Raw genomic sequence first — 11,854 nt, forward strand, 5'->3', positions numbered from 1 at the left:
TTTTCCTGCTCTTCTTTAATCCTAATATTTTGGGGTTTTATTTAAAGACAATAAGCTGAGAATCCTGCCTCCCACAGCTAACCGTTATTCAGCGCAAGCTGGTCCCAGAGTCTTTCCAGTAGGTGCTATTAGCTGTTATAAAACCTGTATTGATTAAAGCCACATGCAAAGAATATACCACTATTTAAACTACTTTACTTCTTAAGTTTGGCATATAATTCCTCAAGGGATGGAATGATATTTAGGCATCATGCTCAGTGAACCATGATACTAAATGTCCTCTGAGAATACCAGTCACTGATGTCTCAAATTGTCATGATCAACAGTAAACCAAGTTCTGGCATATAGCTAAGTCTTATGGGAAGTGCTAGTATTGCACAGGCACAGATGCACACATACGTATATATCCTGCATGTTGTCCTTCTACTAACTTGTTATGTTGTCTCTTGACTCCTATTGCCCTCTTCTGCATTTTTTTTTTAATTTTTATTGCTGTTTTTTTTGTTGCTTCCTGCCTGATAACTAAAGCTGCTAGAAACTCACTCCTTCCTGGCAACTGGAATCGAAACAAAAGATGGACTTCACCTCAGACTCAAGCTGCCTGCCTCAAGGGCTGGAAACTCTGGGTGACTGTGTCACCATCAGTGTGAGATACAGCAGGCTTGCTGCTGCCCCTGTCCTTGCAAGTCTGAGCCCCTGCGTCCTCCAAATAGCCTGATATGCTTGCTGACCTTGGGAGGGAAGGGGCTCTTTAGACCAGAAGTGTGCTCTGTCCCCTTCTCACCTGTGCTGGCTCAGATCTTGTAGTTTCAGCAAGACCCACTGATCTCAATAAATGAAGTGGTCTTCAGGTCCATTCCTGTTAGGTCATCCATGATTTTGGCTTCCACTGTTTTCGTCCAAAGTTTTGTTCAGAACTCTAGCTGGAGGCAAAACCCAACAGTCAAATAATTGTGGATATTTTAGGCTTAACACTGCATGTTCCTTCTGCTTTTCTTTCAAGTGTTTTTCATTATACAATTCTTTGTACTTTACAGTTCTTTCCTTTGAAGTCCTATATGCGATTTACACAGATTAATGTAATTGGAGTGAGCCTGCTCTGGTGGAACAGGTAGAAAGTTGATGCTACAGTTTTATAGATAGTAACAGAATCGCGTAGTCGCACAGCCTGGGACATGAACTGGCTTTTAGTCATGTGCTTTTAACTGTAGGGCTAATAGCAGTGTCTCTATGATCTCTTAGGAAAGAGATGTCATGTTTAACTTGGCTGCTGCCTTTATCTTGTGTAGTCTCAATTTCAAATAGCAAAATCTAGTGTCTTCAATGGTCTTGTGGTGTTTTGTTGTAATTGTCACGGTTCTCCGTTTTCTCTGGTGTGATATAGTTCGTAAGTAGGCTGCTTCTATTATGTATTTCATACCCCAAGAAGGGATTGCATGTCCAAAAGCTTATTCAAGTTTTTCAAAAAGCTATACCTGTCAGTCTAATAAAAGAAGTTACATTGACCTACAAGCTTTGTCTTGTCCTTAGCTGTAGAATTCTTTACATATTCTGTGTTCCTGGAATGCTGAAGAGGGAGTTTCAAACTGGGCCATAAAGTTTCTATTAAATGCACAATGATGAAGGACATGTTATTAGTCAGAATCTGGCAGCTGGTTTTAAGTTTCGGACTTAAGTTTTGTTGAGAGGAGAAGGTAGGGCAGTTTTTCTGGTGATAAAGAGAACATCTTTTTATCCAGTCTAGTCTCCAGTTACAGTAATTTTGGACCTTTCACAAGTAGTAAAGTCGGGGGAAAAAAGATAAGAAAAACAAAATATAAAGTAAATAACGTTCTTGTTCCTGCAGACTGTAAGGTGGTGATGGATGAGCCTTCAGGGATTTAAAATTCAGTCCAAATGAGCATCCAACACTTCAGATTGTTATCGGATGCATGTATGAACAACTCAAATCTAGGGAGATACCTTACATAGGTTTACCATCCTTTGCTGTTAAACCAGAATAGTGTGAGGACAACTTTCTTCATTACATCTCACCATTTTTTGTATCAGAAGAGAAATGGGAAGTAAACTGTCTGAACTTGGGAGGTTTCTTTAACACACTGGGCTGCATTTCAGTTTAGAGAGACTGAGAAAAGATAGAGATTTCCCATTTATTCAAGTTATTTTGTCCTTTCCCACTAAATACATTGGCTTGGACAAAAATCCAGAATTTAAATACCTGACTGTGTTTATATGGGCATGTATTTATCTGCTTCTGTCAAATATACATTATTTATACATACACCTATGTTATAGAAGAATGCTCAGAGACACAATAATAAGCATTTCCAGTGTACTCTTATTTCCCCTTGTGCATAAAGATCAGCCAAATGTTAACATTACAACCATTTTGCAGCTATTTGTAGAACATGAATTATTTCTTCTCACTTCAATGTGTCATTGTAATTAATTCACATTGGAGAATAACATTCCATTTTTAATTTAACTCGTTCCATTTAATTCTGAGTCCTTGTTAGAATGTAGCTTAAACAATGACCACATCTTATGAAAATATACAACAAGAAAATAACATCTGCTGCACTATGTTGGCAAACACCAGGGCTAATGGATAGTTGTCAGTATCAAAACAGATGTCTGTTTACAGTTAAAAAAATATTCTTTACTAGTTTAAGTAAATTCCTAAATTAATTTAACTCTTGTTTGCAGTGTGTGACTCAAATTGCTTTGCTATGATGGTGCATGATGGAAATATTGGTAGATTGAAAGGTTTCTGTTCCACTTAAGAAGTCTGACTTAAACACGACATCTAAGTAAGTTGGCTTGTGGAATCCATAAGGATAATTTGATTTGATGAGGATTATCTTGTCAGTAGGAGAAAACTTTCATAATTTGCTGAACATAATAATCTACTTAGGAGTATTACAGTTCAGAATGCTGGAGGGTTTTGCTGAAGTGCAAAATTAAGGGAAAGAACACAGTCATATTGTACAATCAAGTGAAATAAAATGGAAACAACTTCAGTGCTTTCCACTCTATACATCATATTCTTAGCAATCCTCAGCCTGTAGATCTTGCATTCTCTTACATCTGCCCCACTTCCTCGTGTTAACAGTGTAGGTGCTGATCCTCAAAACAATGAACAAATTGCATGCAAGGCGCATAGGCCCATCCATAGGCCACTCTTCCATTTGTCTCTCCTCACTGAAGAGGCATTACATTCAGTTCCTTCTTCCTCTTGGGATAAGAAGTTCCTTTAAACCTTTCTTGGTTATCCAGGACAGTACTAGGAAAGTTCATTTTCTAATGAAGAGTTTGTTTTTTTCAGCCAAGACATCCAGTGTACAGAGTCTGTGGTCTGCAGGTCAGGACTGAGCCAGCAATGCAGATTCTAGATGATTTCCCTGAATTTATAGATTTTTTTAACCTTGTGACAGTGTCTCTAGCCTGTCAAGTTTTGTCCTGGTTTCGGTTGGGATAGAGTTAATTTTCTTCCTAGTAGCTGGTCCAGTGCTGTGTTTTGGATTTAGGATGAGAATAATGTTGATGATAACACACCGATGTTTTCGTTGTTGCTAAGCAGTGCTTACGCTAGTCGAGGACTTTTCAGCTTCCCGTGCTCTACCAACTGAGAAGGCTGGAGGTGCACAAGGAGCTGGGAGGGGGCACAGCCAGGACAGCTGACCCAAACTGGCCACAGGGATATTCCATACCACGTGACGTCATGCTCAGTACATAAACTGGGGAAAGCTGGCCGGGGGGGCTGCTGCTCAGGGACTGGCTGGGCATCGGTTGGGGGGTGGTGAGTAACTGCATCGTGCATCACTTGCTTTATATATTCTGTTATTGTTATTGTTATTACTATTTTATTTCCATTACAAAACTGTTTTTATCTCAACCCAGGAGTTTTCTCACTTTTAGCCTTCCAATTCTCTCCCCCATCCAACCGGGGTGGGGGGAGTGAGTGAGCGGCTGTGTGGTGCTCAGTTGCTGACTGAGGTTAAACCACAAGTTTCATAGCTGCATGTCCACTTCCATGCAGATGTGTGCATTAGACAATATATTTTGACCACATTTTTTCATAATGGTGGCATTAATACTTGAATAACCTCATCATGACGTACATTCTCTTTCCTCCGTCACTTTTTCTCCAAAGCAGACAGCATTTAAGAAGATTAATTGATTTTTGAGAATGAGTCAGCAAATTACATGTTGTGTTTTATCGCTATCACACACAGAAAATTAGTGTTAACAGTGTGTCAGTAATTCACGATGACATACAAATTGGACCGAATCCAGCACACATCACAGAGCGGTGAACAATGCTCATTATTCGATTTAGATTTATGGACATCAAGAAGAAGTAAAAAGAAATCTGTAAGTGTTATTGAGGCTTTTGCTGTTTTGTCAGGATAATCCCGAAGTATTGCACATACTTAAACAATTAAAGAGGTTAAAAATAGTGCACAAGCTCAATGCCACTTAATGTAAACAGTCTTTTACCCCTTGCACTGTAAAAACTTACTGGACTGCTGTATTTTCCTTACTGGTAAGTGCAATCTTTAATTTTGTAGCTGAAGTTTTAGTTGAATCTTACTGTTTGTTGTAGGTATTGACTTCTTATCATAAAGGATTCTCAGTAAGATGCTGAACCCAAACACATGCCGTAAAACCCATGGGAGGAAGTTTTTCCAAATGGTTTTCAGTCTCCACAAAGTAGCTTTTCCTGAACTACTTACCACTTCAAAACTATGGGCTTGGGTTTTTTTATCCTCTGATCTTCGTCTCTAGCAAGTGTGATGCACTGATTATCTTGCAGGAGCCACTGAACTCTGACTTCTTACTCCTTTGACGCTTCTTGTGTTTGATTGCTTCTCCACTACATCTCCCAGCCAACAGCAGGAGCAAGGCAAGGGAGAGGGTACAAGTGGGGAGAAGTCCCTGTGCTTAGAAATGAACAAAGCCATGAATTATCATTTATTCCACAGTTACAGTTTATGGTGCACTGGATGTATGTGGAATCCCAGAAGAATTGTGGTGTGTGAAAAGTCGGTTTCTTTGACTTCTCTCTGTCTTTGCAGTGATGCACTGTGAAATGAAAACAACCACGCAAACTATTTTTGGTGTCAGATTTCCTTTTCAGCCTTGTTTCTGCTCCTTAATCTTCCGCTGGGGTAGGTCTTCAGGGGTTCTGGTCTATAAAAACACTTAAATGCTTGTGTTCATGTAATTTTTCTTCCTTTCACACAGAGTCAGATTAAAAATTGCTTCCTTCTGTTATGCCTCGTAATAGCCTATTCACTTTACAGCCTCACTAAAGCCAAAAATAAGAGGCAGAATGTGGCCTCTGGAGTGAAACTGAGCAGAAAGTTTGGCTCACTGTGTTCTGACAGGATGGCGGAACATCCTCTTCTATTCCCTGCCTTTTATTCGTATAGAATTGGAAGAACCTCTCTTCTGTATATGTTGTCCTGTGAGATGGAGGGACAGATTTAGGCAGACAGAGGACCTACAAGATTGTATCCCAACCTCCGTCTCTCCTTGCCATTACCAATCTGACACAATGGGCACTTAGGGTCATGCAGTAGGGGACATCTGAACTGTTGTGCTGCCTCCCGCTCTGCATTGAAGCTGCACCAGTGTATGAATATGTTGAACAAGAACACATACTGGAGTGCACAGGAAAACTGGAAAGCAACAAGTCACCGGGAACTACAACATTGGTCCGATTCTGAAGGAACCTGAGAACAGAGTGGCTGAGTTGCTAACAAAATGTCTAGAACTGTCTGAGTTCCTAACAAAATGTCTAGAACTGTCTAGAAAAGAGAGCATTGTCCTTGACACTGGAGAAGAGTTATTTAAGAGGCAGGTAAGGGAGATAATTATCTGGAGAAAACCAGACTTTAGAAAAATAATCTGCTTGAAATATTCAAATTGAGGGGAATGCAAATCAGTGAAAATTCTTGTTAAGGATAATCAGTCTATTTCAATCTACTCCTCCAGTCCTCATGTGTCACGGAACATAGTTTGAAAAAGAGAACTGGTGGCAAGATACACTTAAAATAATGGTAGACAGACAATACATTCTATACACCTGTTTGTATTTTCCTATCATAAAAATACACAGATTGTAGAAGACCAATTTTGACTTTCCTGTAGAATTTTCTGGCAAGAGGATTTGCTAATTTAAAATGAAAACAAACAAACAAAACCCAGCAACAACAAAACCACAACAGAAATAGTAACAATCCTTTTTTTTATAAGCTCTCGTGATTTGAAAAGGCTGTACTTATAGAAAAGCTATTTCAGGACATAGTCCGTAATGAAGATGATAGTAATTTTTCTCCCCTTACCTCTTTCCTAGATATCTTATGGTCCTCGTAAATACCAGAGAATGGATAGCTCCAAATCTTAAACTCTTTATAATTAAAATCAGCTATGAATTTTGTATGCTTATTACAGGTTGTAGCCACCAAACATGACTTTTGGCAGTGTCCTCAGTCAAAAGAAGAACGGTGAGGCTAGAGTTGTTTCTTTGAAAAAAAAAAAAAATTCAAACGAGCTATGAGGGGTGAATGGAGGAACAGCTTTTTGTACTGTGTTTGATATCTTAGTGGAGCTGTGGCATGTCTGTGTCAATAGAAACACTGATTTCCTTTATGCTGCTAGCCATCTTTTGTACAGGAAAGGTACAAGTCTTGCTTGCAGTTTTTTGAGGCTAAGAAAGTACTAATGCCTCGTCTAGAGGATTAGCTTTTGTCTGTAGCATGAAGAAAATACAAGGCCATTGCATGGAAGTTTGCAGATGATAAAAATTGGTGGAATGAAAAAAATGAGCAAGGTAGGTCATTTAAGAAGAGCAGCTGGTATTGCATTATGAACTAGGTGCATTTACGCATGACAAATGAAAGGCTGCATGTTTCGGAAGCAAAAAGATGTAGATCCCACTTACAGAGTGGTGGCTGTGCCTTGAGAAAGAAAGCTTCAGAAAGGATGGGGAAGGGCCAGGGGTTGAGGGGTAATTGGTTGAATACGTACTCCTGGTTTTACGCTGAGGCTGAGTAGCTAGCACAGTCCTTGGCAGTGTAGCAGAGGGAATCCAGAGCAGGGATGGAGAAGCACATTCTGCCATTATGCAGCATTAGTGCGCCTGTTACTGGGCTTCCTTGTCCTGTGCTGGTGTTAATACACTTAGGAAGGGAGAGGTGAGAGAACAGTGGTGTAGAAAACTCATTAAGTCTCCCAGAATAAAAGGTAAGCTCTCAAATTCACCCATTCAGGTGACTTGAGGTGACTTAATCACTCTTAATACACACAGGAAGATTTGTAGTAGGGCAGTTTTAATGAGCTCTAATAGGGGAATTGGACCAACTCATACTGGAAATAATAATGTGCCACATTTTCTAATGGGATGGTAATTAGCTCCTGGGACATAGCAGACCTGATAGATTTTCCATCACTTCCAAGACCTTAAATTTGATTGTGCACTTCTCCATACAATTAGTTTTGACTGCAGCTTATTTAAAGTGACTTGGGAATTGTTGGGTGAGGGTGTCTGCTCTCGCTAGATGAGTGGTTTTTTTTAAACTTACTTGTAGTTCACGTACAGTCCTGGTCTGCAGAAAGTTCCAAGGTTCAATTTTACTGAAAGTACAAACTGCCTTTAAAATTGCAGATGACTGTCCTTTCCATAGATAGGCTTGTGTTTGGTGGGAGTGACTTCTCTCACATCTCAACAGTGCAAGAGGGAGCTCCAGGAAGATCAAAATCCTGTTTAATTTTGCAAGAGGGAATGTGCCTACAGTTTTCTTGCCCCCCACCCCCCGCCTTCATTTTACTTGTACTCTCTGCACATCTGCTTCAGTCCTGCCTGCTGTGCTGAAGAGATGCCATCCACAAGAAAACCCCCCATCAATTCACTAGGCACAGAAGAAGTTCTGGTAGGATCCAGAAGCAGTCTGAACCTGACCTTGGCTGAACTGGTCATCTAAAGATACCAAAGCATCCATTATTGTGGCAGGTTTAGTTGCATCTGTTCCATCTCACAGAAAAATATCTGTGAAGGGAATTATTTTATTAGCTGTAATTTTAGCTAACCACTTTACTCCGTGTCAGAGTAATCTCTCTTACTTTTATGAGTGACTATAGTAGCATAAATCTTTTAATATTGTGGTTTCTGGACTAACTTGCTGGTGGTTCATCACAGCAAGGTTTTTGTTTGGGTGTTATAAAACCAGTGTTTTTTCGGTCAGTTTGTTTTGGAGGAAATTGTTTGTTGTAAAGTCCCCAACACAGGGAAATGCATTAGTTCTCAAAGCTGTGTAAGGTAGCTTCCCCAGCCTGCCCAGAATCACACAAGACAGTGGGCAATTTAAAAAAAAAAAAAAAAAAGAGGGTCACCTTTTCCTTTTGAACATTTTGAATGAGTGGGTTCAAAGAAAGGGTCTCAAAGAGAGTCTTGCTTTTCTTTTTAATTCAGTCCTGTTCAGTGTTATGTTCAGTTCACATTTTAATCATGTTTGAAGACTGAAGCAATCATGCAGGAGAGGAGGAAATCATCCATTCACCGTCATGGGTGTAGTGATATATGTTGTAGTTTCTAAGTTACCTGCATCTCTGACTTCCCTGTGGTCCCAGCTGCAACCTAAGGAGGATGTCTCCCTTGCTGGATAGTCCTGCTGTTCTCTCCCCACTGTGCAATCCCAGGCTGAGCCTGTCTGCAGTTCTCAGAAGACGCAGCTCTACAATTGCAATGGAGTATGGCATGGAAATGCCAAAGCTATGAATGACCTGAGATGGTATTATCTGCTCTGTGCTTGTGCATGTGCAGATTATAGCTCTGGAAGGGAGAAACAGCACAGTCTTTGTATTGCAACAAGGCTCTAAGTTGCAGAAAGATATCTTGCAGAGCTGACACGCTTGCACTGCATCTGGATACAGAGCATGTGAGGTCTCTGCCCTCCCTCCAGCATCTCTGCCCTCTGCTCCCAGCGTGCATTGTGGACATGTGCCCTGACTACCTTGAGAGGTCTGATTTTGTCATAGAAATCACAAGTTAAAGCAACAGTATTGCTCATGACCTGTCAGGACTCATAAACCAAATCATTATCTCTTCAGAACAAAAACATTTAGGAGTAACCCTCCGTTCTTTTAAGCATCCATAGCTTAACAGTTAGTCCCCTGCCTTTCACCAGGGCTCTTCAAAGGCCAACACCACAGAGCACTGCGCACAGCCGGCTCTGCCTGGTTGTGAGTTCATTCCTGTTAATAGAGATTGACTGGCCTCAAACCAGTAGGTGTTATCGACAGAGGCCTATGAATCTAGTCAAAATATTCCACACTTTTTCTTATGAGGTGAGGATGTGAAACTTCAAAAGACTTGTTATCTTCCCTAGTTTGTTATAGAGGAGTTACATTAACTGGTTCTCACTGTCTTAAGTCTGTAAAGGAAGTGGATTTTTATCTTGCTTTTCTAGCTCTGTAGACAAAAAGTCCTTGGCTATACATACAGCTGTCAGAAAGTTCATACAATACTTTTTGAGTTTTCCACAATTCTGGGGCATCTGTCACACTGTCACACAGTAAATACTGATTTACTATATTGTACTATAGAGACCTTCTGCCAATCCATTCAATACTGGCTATTTAGGGTTCAATTTTTATTATGCTAGCAAGCTTTTGAAGAATAGGGTGATGTAGACTACAAAGAAATTTTTCCTGCCCCTTCAGCCAGGGAAGGAACTGTTTAAGTAAAAGCAAAGATGGGTGCCCGTAGATAGCAAGGAAAAAGTCAGACAAATGACAGAAATTGCAAGTCTTGTTCAGTTAATTGAGAAATAACAATTCAATCCTGCTGTAAAAGTCTAGTGGTTTTGGGGTGGGGGGCTGGGGGGTGTATTTTGTTTTTTGACTCCGTGATTTGGTTTGCCAGTCCTGGCTCCTTGCTACCTCAGCAGCCACAAAACACAACCACAAATCCCACTGACACTATGGCTGTAGAAAAAACTACAGTGTGTTTTCTCATCTGGGAACATGACTGCTGTGTCATGCTGTTTTCTCAGAATGACTTTTGCAAATGTTTCTGGTGCTGCGTACCTTTATCATACACTTCCTCCCTTCCTCTTCATTCAGGAAAAAGTTCAGTGAAGGGAACTCTGTAGGATTTTTTTACATCTCTCTCAGTGCAGTGCAAAGGGGTACAAAAGCATCTTCTACCTCTCAATGAAGCTGCAAAAATGAACACAGCTGTCTTGTCTTCTTACAGCATTTTTTTAAGTCAAGAAGTTTTTTGGGATCATGCCCGCCTGTCCCGTGAACAACTTCTGAGATGGACCAACACGTTCAGGCAGATTGGCAGGAGGGTGTTGATCTCAGAGGTGTTATAATCCTACAAGCTTCAGGAAGAAGGCAAGGAGGAGGGGAGAGAAAGCCCTTATTAGTGTCTCCACAAGAAAAAAACCTGTGGTACAGATTGTGTTTAGACACCAGAGAGTCACATAGGAGAAAAACAGTATAATGCCCTAATGGCAAGAGATTATATAAGCAGCTATGCTGTCCTATTAAATATCAGCAAATCCAACCACAAAATACAGCTCATAGTAAAATAGGTTTGATTAGCTTTGCTGCCCATGGAACTGCTTGTTTATATTGAGACAATTGCAGTAATTTCCTTTAATGGAGGTTCTGAAAATGAAAAAAAGCATTTCTGTTCATTTTGGACTACAGGACACATCTGATGTTTTGATTTTTCATCTCACATACTCAGAGGATGTGGAGGTGCTCCTCTGTTCCTCTGCTCTGATGGGACCATCCAATTTTCCATTCTGGGTTCCTCATTAACAGGGACTTGCCACCTTGACAGACTGGTGAGCTCAATAGGACAGCAGAGAACTGTGAAGCAACACCCATACCATGTACTAAAATCTTTGCCTGCAAGGAGTCTGACTGACCAGATATTTTATATTTAGTATTTAATATTAATATGAATATTTACTTTTAAAATATTGTACATCCATTTACATAAAGCGGTAGTGCAACTGTGGAACGGCACACCTGAGAGAAGAAGGAACTTTGTATGGTTTAAAACTTGGGCAGCACAGACCCTCCCAAAGACTCCCAGGGAATGACATAAGAAGGAGGGAGGGGGAGAGCACAGAAGGGGGGAGACTGGGATAATAGCATAACCTTGCGCCCTCCCTTTCTGCTGGTCCTACTGGCAGGTTGTCTCCAGGCTTCAAGCAGAGATCAGGAGACCCAGCGAGAGTGTTTATGCGGAAGCCCCTGCTATGTGTCCTCAGTGACGATCCAGCAACCATAAACTGAGGTCTGGTTCCAAAAGGAGCCCCTTGGATTTGTTTCTTGTGATTGAACTGCAATTGCAGCGGTTAAGACTTTCCCATGGTTGGAGCACTAGGAATGTCTCACCTTCCCATGTGCCTTCCTTGGTGTCCATTAACATGTGAGATTGCTGGACCTCCTTTCCCTCAGTCATCGCACTCTCAGTGGTCTTCTTCCCTTACCCAGCGGACTGTTTTGTTTTGTTTATCAGCATCTCTGTCAAATTTGGTTAAATTGTCCAAGGCATTGAAAAGATATGTGGAGGGCAGACAGATACACAGAGGAAGCCTGACACAAAATGTAAACTAGATGGCTCTTGAAACTGGCAATGGGTAGTGCAAACTTCCTGTGCATCAACAGTTAAAAAATAAAACAAAGAACAAAGATAGGGAAATAACCATAAAACATTTCTTCAGAAGAGTGCCGTTTAGTGGGAGGCAGTACTTTCAGCAGACAGCGGTTGAGACCAGTATATTTTTGTGCCCAATTTTTCTTCTTGCTGTTATCTCTCTGGGACAGC

The 11,854-nt window shown here is 40.7% G+C and overlaps 1 protein-coding gene across 1 annotated transcript in view; it reads right to left on the reverse strand.

Moving 5' to 3' along the window:
• Positions 1-11,488, reverse strand: part of NTPCR (nucleoside-triphosphatase, cancer-related) — a 35,441-nt gene extending 23,953 nt beyond the window's left edge. The window contains exon 1 of the mRNA XM_009329230.1: positions 11,422-11,488. Coding sequence (XP_009327505.1) covers positions 11,422-11,488 — 67 coding nt within the window. The remainder of the gene's footprint in view (positions 1-11,421) is intronic.
• Positions 11,489-11,854: the final 366 nt, after the last annotated feature.

Source organism: Pygoscelis adeliae, unplaced genomic scaffold (assembly GCF_000699105.1).
Source record: "Pygoscelis adeliae isolate BGI_AS28 unplaced genomic scaffold, ASM69910v1 Scaffold77, whole genome shotgun sequence".
NCBI classification, from domain to species: Eukaryota; Metazoa; Chordata; class Aves; order Sphenisciformes; family Spheniscidae; genus Pygoscelis; species Pygoscelis adeliae.